This window comes from Oxyura jamaicensis, chromosome Z (assembly GCF_011077185.1).
Source record: "Oxyura jamaicensis isolate SHBP4307 breed ruddy duck chromosome Z, BPBGC_Ojam_1.0, whole genome shotgun sequence".
Taxonomy (NCBI): Eukaryota; Metazoa; Chordata; class Aves; order Anseriformes; family Anatidae; genus Oxyura; species Oxyura jamaicensis.
The window spans coordinates 30441235-30451541 of NC_048926.1; the positions used below are offsets into that span (position 1 = coordinate 30441235).

Below are 10307 nucleotides of genomic sequence, written 5' to 3' on the forward strand. Positions count from 1 at the left end.
TCATGAAAGCTAAGAAAGAGTATAATTAGAAGGGCAGTAGTGGCAGATGAGATAAGCAAAAAGGTGGGCTGGGAGGTTGGGAGGGCTTCCTTCAGTGGTTCCCTGGCAGTCTTTCTGTTGTCGGGGCTTCAGTGGAATGCTGGTACTGTGGAGGAAAACTGATGTATTTTTACAATGGCTTCTGACACCAGTGGAATCAATTCTACATTTTTATATTTTTAATATGAGGGTATTTATTTTGTGTGTGTGTGTGTAGGAATGTGTAGGTGGCATTATGTGTAAGTGGAAAATAAATTGGAAATAGGAATCAAGAAAAAAACACAGTTTGTAATGCACTATTTAAATATTGAACTATTTTAAAAATATTGCAGGCTATTTGCTTATGTATAAACGAATACAAATAATGATTTTATTAGAAATATTTTGTTCTCTTGTTTGCCTAAATCGTCATGGAATGTGTAAAAATAAACTTAAAGAGAGTGGTGATTTGAATTTGTATTTTTGTTGGGTATGACTGGATGTGACAGAGAACTGAGCATGTTCCCAGTTACTTACCCAAGGATGGGTTGCTTTATTGCAGTTTGCACAGATGGCTGACTGATACCAAAGGTTTTTGCAATGCTGCCTACAAGTTGCCGGAAGGTCGGTGTGAAAACGCATACCAACTGGTTCTGAAGCACAGAACAGTAATTGCTACTAGGATTTATTAAATCAAGTCCTCCAGACAAGCCATACTGGTCCATCACTTGTTCTGCATATACAGGTGGTCCACAGGAAGAAGCTCTAGTTGAAGCACCAATAAATGGAAGTTTATCAAAATATCTTTTACACAGTTTTTTTGAACATTATTCATTTAAGGTACTGCAAGACGAGTGGGTTACAGGAGGTGAAATAGTCTGTTAAAAGTGCTATTGAAGTTGAGATGGGAAGATGGATATAAATTAAACAAAATGTATTTAATAAATACATAGTTGCATATGTACCTTGAAGAAAGCTTTAATCATTATAAACACTTTGGAAAAGTATGTGAAAAAAATGTGATGCAAGAAATACCTCGATTAGACTATTTTCAGAGTATATTTTTGGATTGGGATTTATATAGGGTATAAAGGTTACTTTCCTCATTCTGCTTAAGTGTGAGTTTGTTACATGATTTGTAGACACCATTCTCCTTTTATGAAGACGAAAATTTTTCTTGACTTCTCTTGACTGTTATTTTCAGAGGTGCTGTCCCACAAGTATATAGAGTAAGATTTTACCTACATTGTTCAAATTGCAACAGTTTTTTTTTTTTTTTTTTTTATTCTCCTGAAATTATTACACAAAGTAAAGGAAACAATCTAGCCTAAGCATGAACTATCATTCTTTAAATCAATAGCTTGGGTGAATTTTAAATAAAGTAGATTACAGTTGTAATGAAAATCACACTTTAATTAAGAAAATGTTACACTGAATATGAAGTGTTACACAGTGCGATGTCCAACAACTTCCAGCTACTTAAGCTTAATGTGTTAAATATTATAACACTCCTCACCATCTTTTAATCAAATAATATAAATTGTCTATTTACTTTCTGCTGCAGTAAAATATAACCTCTACAGCATTAATATTTTTGATAGTTTAAAAATCCCATGTGATTCTGTTTGACAGAGTTTAATATTAATGGTAGGGTATTAGACCCTTAAGATGTGTACTTGATTCTTAATGACATAAAATGTTTTTAAGAGCTTTTTTTTTGAGGTAGTAGTGTAGACGTTAGTAAGTCAAAATACTGCTGGTCAAAACATGAATTCTGCTATTATCTTAGTAAGAGCAATGAGGGGAAAAATCCCCCTGTTTTGAAAGGTGCTTGATTCTGTGTCAAACATGCATAAAAATCTAGAAGCTTGGTGTATTCATTTCAAATTGTCTGAATTAGAGCCCCAAATAGGAATAACTTAATTTTTAAATACAAAAGTTACTCTTTTGCATTCACAAATAACATTTATTTGGAAAAAAAATATATTTTGGCTGAGCACGTCTCTCCAAGGTAGTTTTCACTCATTACAAATATATATCATGTTTGGTTATACCATTTAGTTACAGTTGCCAATACATTTTTCTTCCAGTTCAGTGCTATAAAGGTCTGCAGTTACTAATAAAAGTTATTTGAATTGCTTACCTCCAAGCTGTATCTTTATGAGAGAATAAATAATAATAATAATATGAATGATTATGTTGGAGATGTTAATGGTAAGGCCAAAAGACTGAGAGAAGGTTCTAGTTCCTTTATTTCTCTGGTTGTTGTACTAATCTTTGATTGAATAATATGTATCAGGCTGATTATATTGAATATGGAATATAATTCCTTACATTGTATAGAATGGGATCCCAACCAGCGTAACTGCATGTTACATGCTTTTTTGTGTAATGAGCATACATTATTGGTGAACAATAGTTTATCTACATGAAGGGTTGTGATAGGTATACTGTATAGTACCTGCTGATCTCTCATGTCTATCAGTGCATTTCAGTCTTGACCAGGATGTTCTAAACTTACTCATTTTGTCATTCTCTTGTGAATCTGCCACCAAACAGCTGCTGAATGATGGAGATAACTCCTATAGCACTTACATTTGGTAGACAGTGGTATGGGACAAATTATGTTTGTGTGCTTACTGGGGTGGGTTATTTTTCTTTTTGTTATTTTATAGAATTAGTGACTTGTAATTTTTTTTTTTCTAATTTTTCTGATTATATGATTTTACTAGTCTAGCAACTTTGATTTTGCATTTACTCTTTAAAATATTCCATGCTTCTAAAATTGTCATCCATTAATGTACTATAGTGAGTGTTTTAGTGGCATGTCCCTGTGCCTTATGTCCCAAGAGACTTCTCCATCAGAACGACATTTAGTTTTGCTTTGGAGAGAGAAGCTTTCAGTCACCTTTTTGTCTCTGAAGCAGGAAGCCATGTAACTGTCAGCTGTAAGTCAGTCAAATGAGACATGAGAAAAGAACATTGCCCGCTCAAGAAGAACCAAAGAAACACTCCTCCAGATTATTATTATTATTATTATTATTATTATTTTCCTCCTGACAATTTAGGGAAAATTACCAGAAATTCTTGCTGAATTTTCTTCCTTTTATTTTTTCAAACTGCCAGAAGCCTTGATGTCTAACAGCAAAAACAGCAATACTTTTAATTTTTACTTAAAACAAAACAAAACAAAACACATTTCTAATCTGTGTGTAGAAATTTGTCTTGAAATTGAAAGGATTTTATGCATAAATAAAGAGAAAATGGAGTATCTCTTGTCCTATGTTACAAATTCTATTTTTAAAAGTGGAATATATTATAGTGGACTGTATCTACAGCTTTCCACTGTCAGAGATCTCAGTTCCTTTCCTTTTACTGCTCATTGTGATTGATCAGGGTACTTTATGAATGAGACACTGTTTCAAATAATGTCAAGTCTTTTTGCAGAATGTGTGTGTATGTACATGTATACAAGATATTTGAAAAAAGAAAATTCTAGGCAGATACTCTTGGTTAAAAACTATCATAAAATGCAGCTGCTTAAAGCTACAATTTCATTTTTTTTCCTTCTTTCTACTCAATCTTCCATTAGAGGGCAGTATTATGAAAATGCAGCATATTGGTGTTGGCATTCAGATGAATTACTACAGCCTTCTTGTTAGGTGAATGTGGGACTTAATTCACAGTAAAATTGTAAACATATGAATTAAATAAAATGTAATTTTAAACTGATAACATTACTATTCTTTGAGTGGTTTTTATATGTTATAAATTGAACCATTTATTTCTTTAGAAAAAATATTTTGTAAAAATTATCTGAAAAATTTAGTTTAGGGCTTTCCAATCCATTATGTCAGATTCTGCTAAAACCAGAGTTACTATCCCTACTATCGCAGGGATAGTAACTCTTGCCTTTCCAGCAAAAATCAGGCTGCTGTGTAGTTCTAATTGCTGTATGTAGTCAAAGCAGTTGAGAAAGTTTTCTTCTGGCACCTTTTGAAGTAGGGTTTTTGATGCTAGCTTTGTGATTGGCTCTGGTCTGCGGCTTGTACAGGTAGGTCTTCACAACAGTTGTGAGAGTGCCTACGGACGTAACTGCAGTAGGGACAGACTGCATTGGGACAGTGCTCAGATCTGCTCTGATTACAATAGTCAGGTAGGATCTGATCGGAAATGTGTGGAATGAAGCTGTGATGATAGCATCAAATATGGATATGGAATACCTCATCTTGTTTTGTGCCCCTGGAGACCCTAGACATCGTTATTCAGCAACTCACTCCATTTTGAGTTCAAAATGTGGAGGAAACCATCCAGTGGAAAATGTCATACATAATAAACATTAATGCATATATAATGAACATCATGTAAATTCAGAAACATGCCATGGAACTGTGCATTTAATAAATAGTAATAATAATAAGAGTATTCCAAAGTCAGAAGGAAGAACGGAATTGCCTTCTGAAGAAAGAAAACAATTTCCCTTTGGCATAACAGTTTCAAATAATGAAATAAGTTTACTTGTATGCTTAAGATTAGAAAGTTGGTCAATAAAACAGTTCTACCTGGAGACCTCATCTAATGTTAAATATCATCTGTCTCCTACCTCATCTGATGTTAAATACAAAATAATTCCTTGTGGTGACTGAAATTTGTTACTTTTAACAACTGTGTTTTAGCATTTTTAAAGACTGTGTTTTCAGCAACTTTCTATTAAGTCATTGCTATATTATTTCAGTGCTGTTCTAGCTTTTGCCTTCATATTTTTTTATTTAACCTTTCTTGAAGATACTGAAAATGAAGCAAGCATTTTAATACTTCTCAGATTCCTTGTGTTCATTTTACTGCTTATGCTTTCAGAGCAGAAGTGTAGAGTAGAAATGGTAGGAGGAAAGAGCAGGCAAAGGAATTTGCATCTAGAATACAAAAAGCAAGTTAATAGAATGCTCGCATTCAGTCACAAGTGTGTTTCAATTTTTCTGTGAGTAAACACCCTCCTTGTTTTATCACCCCTTTTAAACTAACTGTGGCAGACCTATGCATTTATCATTTTATGTATACACCTGTTTACTTGAAATAAAACATCTCAATTTTGCCCCTTAATTTATCTGAATTTAGCTGAATTTAGTAATTTAGCTGAAGCACTAAGTTCTTTAATTTTTTTTTTCCACTTAAGAATCTCTTTTTTTAGCCAGTCAATTTGCTTTTAATCTGAATAGTTTAGGTACCACAGGCATATTTGTTTTATTTATTGCAGTCTCCTAATAAGTAGGTATTTTGGAGTGTTAGGTATAGTAACTTTAGTTTTAAAATCATCTGTTAGCATTTACAGTATTTCCATGAAGAAGCCTGTGGATTTTCACAATCATTGTTCAGTGTTAATTTAATTAAAATATGCCACTCATATGCAAAATTTGTAAAAGGAAGCAGTATAAAAATAGTTTGGTCAGGCACCAAAACAAAGTTGATAAAGGAAGTCCTGAATGAGATTTTAGGGTGGACATTGCACAGAAAGGCAGATTACAGGTTCATAACACTCTTCTAGACTGTAAAACATAATGTTCAGAAGTGTCTACTCCCCTTTCTTGCTTGTCCTTTTCTCTTTGTTAGGAAAACCTGAATAAAACCAAAACTTGGTATGGCACTTGTGTGCATTTCCTAATTGTCAAATTTTTCTTTAGAAGAGATATAAAAGCTAGAACTCTATAAATGCCTGCAAAGGCCTTTGGGACAGGTGGATACTACATGCATAATTTTTAAGAAGAAAATTATGATGCTACTGAAGTTGTATACAGTCTTTGGGTTCAACATACTACACTTAAAATTATCAAGAACAGTTAATAGATCTAAAAATAAATGCTATCATTGATTTTTGGTTTTGATGAAAGTAGAGTTGGTTTTCACTTGTGGGATTTTTATTATGCATTTTCTTTAGTGCAAACTGTTACACATTACATAACTTGTCACTTAAAAATTCCTGTATTCTCTTGTAGTGCACCTGCAGGAAAGATATGGTAACAATATCCATGGACATTTTTGTGAGAAAGTTTCAACCAGACAGATACCAGCTGTGGAAACAAGGCAAAGATTTATATACCATAGATCATACAAAACCTACTCCTGAATCAACACCTGAAGTAAAGATTTGGCAGCAAAGAAGAAGGAAAAAGAACCTTCCCAAGTGGTATTTGTTTCTTTATCCTTCATTTAGTTGTTTTCAATATGAAATCAATTTCTTTTTTGTTTCCTCTGTGCTGCTTTTTCCGAAATTCTATTTTAATTCATTTACTTAAAGTGCTTTTTTTTTCTTTGTTAAGATGGATGTGGGGACAAGTAAGTCTTTCACAGTGACTAAGTGAAAAGTTAATTCTTGGCTTACAAGTTACATGCATAGCTGAAGTTAAAAAGATCATCAAACACATTCCAGTGTGGTGTTTAGAATCTTTCTTTAATAAAGATCATTAATGAACAATTTTCAATGGATGGTTGCCATTGTTTCTAGTGACTTCTACAAACAAAAGACAGAGGAGAAGTCTCCTCACAGTTGGGATGGAGGTTAAATTGGAAAGACATGTCATGAAGCTGTGGCAGAATCCCAACAGCTGTGTTTAGTTTCTAGCATCAGTCTGAGTCCTCACTGCTATCTAGCTCCATGGAGATAGCACTGCTTCTTTGGCAGACTCACAGTGTAGCAGCCCAAACCCTTCTGCATCTACCACAGGCCAATGAGAGATCAGAATTTGGCAAAAGGAGAGTCTAAATCCCAGTTGTTTATGCTGACACCACTAACGAAAATAGGATAAAAAAGTTTCAGTTTGTTACTTGAAGCTGTCAAATCCTTGATCTATTAAAGCAGTTTCATAGCAGGATCTGTTTTATTTATGTGTGCATGATTTATTTTTTTTACATTGCAAAATTTTGTTTGTATACTACCACTTTCTTATTTTGATTCTACTTAACATAGTCTTTATGGATTTTCTCTTTCATTATCTTTCAAAGATACATATGTATCAAAGATACATAGCTTCCAGCCTAGAGTGTACTGTTTTATTGGTATCTGGTTTTATCTGGTTTATTGGGAGAGAATCACGCTGGGTTAAAAATACTGTTTTTTAAGACTTTTTTCCTCCTTCAGATTACTTTACAACATAGCTACCTTTCTGATTTGCTCTTAAACTGGGAATTCTTCATTTTCTTTGTGAATGAATGTCTTTCTTGAAGAAGACAGTAGCAAAGTCAACCTCTAAAGACAAGAATCAATTCGAATTGTAGAGGAAAAATATAGTTGAAGAATATAACATTGGGTTTGGTCTGGGGTTTCTCATAATAATAGTTTGTGGGATAGAATAAGTTCTTGAAGACATCTGGTAAAGAAGGTGGAACAGACAGTTTCTTAATGCATGCATAGTATTACCTGAAACAGAGCGGAGAGAGAAATTTTAATGATAAGGTAATTTGACTCAGAGTAAATTTCACTATAAGTGAAATAACTGCAAGTTTACACTCCAATGCAGTTTTAACTAAAAGACTTAAAAAATGTATTGAGAGTTTTAGCATGGGAACACATGGTATGATTTCATGCACTGAGCTGAGCTAATAAACACAATTCCCATGCTTTTTAATTCTTCATTTGGCTTTTATTCAGCCACGATAAAAATGCATATGGTGAAGGGAGGATGAAATGTTTACTCAGCTTAATTTCTGCTGTTGACTGGCACTGGGGTTGGAACTGGGTGATCTGTGCGGTCCGTTCCAACCCAAGCCATTCTGTGATTCTATGATTCTCTGATGGAAATTGTGATCGTTTTGATTATGAGAATAATGCAAGTTCCAAAAGAGGGAAAACAGAAGAAATACCATGTATGGGAATTTTCATGAATATAGTGACATGCAGAGCATAAGTTTGATGTTTATGGCTGAAATACTTCGCTACAGTAGAACTGCATGTAAACAGTAATTAGGCTGGCTGTAGTGAATGGATGGCCATGTGTCATACTTGAGCAATTTTTTTGGAATTACTATTTTGTAGAAATACTATTTCTAATATTCCTTTGTAGAGATTGCATTGAAAGGTGTACATTAGAAGACACATGATAGAAGGGAAGGGGTAACAAAATATATTTTCTGGAGGTGTTTAGAGTCTAAGTTCCTGCCATAGTTGAGAATTAATCACTACTGTGTCATCAGTTTCGGAACCTGATGTGTGATTTGTGGTTCACAAACTTGTGAGGGAGGGGAGGTCTAGGTTGGATATTAGGAGAAATTTCTTTACTGAAAGAATTGTGTGGCATTGGAATAGACTGCCCAGGGAAGTGGCTGAGTCACTATCCCTGGAGGACTTAACAAATGTGTAGATGTAGAACTTAGTAGCATGGTTTAGTGGTGGACTTGTCAGTACTATGTTAAAGGTTGGACTAGATGATCTTAGAGGTCTTTTCCAACCTGAACATATCTATGATTCTATGAAGCAGGTAAACATCATATTCTATATTATGTTGTTGAATTTGAAAGAGGTCTCAAATCTCCTGTTACCCTTAGCCTGAGCGCATAAATAACAAAGCAGTTTCTCAAAGTGGCTGACATCTCTCTTGCTTCAACCTCTTTCTTGTGATTCTGAGGGTGCAAAAACTCTAGACTATATCAACTTTGATTTTTAAAACTGTATTGTTTGAAGTGGTAGCCATTCAAAATATTTGGTGACTAGAATTTTTGATCTATTCAGGTGCTTGTTTATGTTATTATGTGTATAAAAATTTATGTGGTATGTAAACAGACCACATTTTATAAGAGTATTCAGACTACTATTGTACTGGCACTGGTCTTTGGAAATATGACCTTGTTTTAGTGCATTTGATAATGTTTTGTCTTCATTACTTTCATAAGGGTTAATCTCTTTCATGTTCAAGAAAAATGGTTTATTAAAAAGCTAGTTTGGATGCTGATTAAGTAATAGTTAAGGTTATTTTACTTTTACAGCTTAAGTTTAAGTTTTGTCATAGAATACTGATAAAAGGTTAGGTCAAATTGAATCATTAACCTATCACATAATAAATTATAAACACCATCTCAATACAAAAAGATGAAGAATTCTCTCTTTTTTTTTTTTTTCTTCTGACTTTAAGCAGGTGAAAGGGACATATATATATTGGTAGACATTTTATCTTATCCAAGACAGACATTCTACTCTGACAGCAATATCTCTTATAACAGCTTCCAGCACACCAGATCTCGATCTAAAAAGCTTAAAACTCCAGAGGACAAGAGACTGTCTGCTGTGGAAACTGGTGCAGAAATCATAGCAACTGAAGCAGCTACTGATGACTTCAAGGTCAATGAAAAACGAGGAGAAAAAGTGAGACAACTAAGTGCAGAAGTGCCTTCTGGGGAAGAAGAAAACAGTGGTAGAATGCAGCTGGATCAACATTTATTGGATAATGCCAAGGGTGCAGGTGAGATAAGGGTTTATGTTTTTTCACATGTAAGTTGTAGGCTGTTGATACTCTAATGTTATAAATTAGTGGATATTAAAGCAATGTACACCCCTAAGTAGCATACTAAAATTGTGTACTTAACAGAGTTATTCAGAGAAGATTGATTCAGTAAGAGTGAATGGCCAAATTAATATTCTGAACTGAGAGTAGTATCAGCTAAACAGTTTTAGTCAAGTGTGCAAAAAGGATGATTCTTTTAAATTATACTTCTTCAATTGACTGATAGGCTATACAAAAAAAAAAGTGGAAAGTGATATGGAAACAACTCTTAATGACACAAACGTTATAGAACACATGCTTCCAATATTCTACATGTATTTTCATCAATAATACTGCATATTGAAAGTGGTTATACTTGTGCAAAAAATGCTCTGAGACTGAAGAGTTGCAATTTTCCCTTGCTTTGTCTGATAATGCAAGTTACAAAGGCTTTTTCAAGTCAAGGATGTTTCTTTTTTCTTTTTTTTTTTTTTTTTCCCCACAATGATTTTCTAATTTTGTGTTTAGTTCATTCTGGAACATACTCCTTCTGTTACCATTGAATTTCATTGTAATTCAGGTATAGTTTCACATTCTTGTTCAGAAAGGCAAACTCCAGTCTTAACTTTAGGTTTGGGAACACTCCCACAGATGTAAAATTTGTTTGTACATGTATATAGACTCTTTCTCTGATTTGAAATGGTATTAGTTGTGTTGGAGGTGGTAAAAACCAGGATTGAACCTCATGAAGATACCAAAGCGCTAATTCCAAAATGGACACTGAGAATTTCTTTCTTAAATTTAGGTGTTGCTATATTAAAG

The 10307-nt window shown here is 33.7% G+C and overlaps 1 protein-coding gene across 4 annotated transcripts in view; it reads left to right on the forward strand.

The window, feature by feature from the left end:
• KDM4C (lysine demethylase 4C) overlaps positions 1–10307 on the forward strand; it is a 284404-nt gene that overhangs the window by 144481 nt on the left and 129616 nt on the right. For all 4 annotated transcript variants that reach the window (XM_035309601.1, XM_035309602.1, XM_035309604.1 and 1 more), the window contains 2 exons: positions 6009–6199; positions 9226–9464. In XM_035309601.1, the coding sequence (XP_035165492.1) occupies positions 6009–6199; positions 9226–9464 (430 nt within the window). The remainder of the gene's footprint in view (positions 1–6008; positions 6200–9225; positions 9465–10307) is intronic.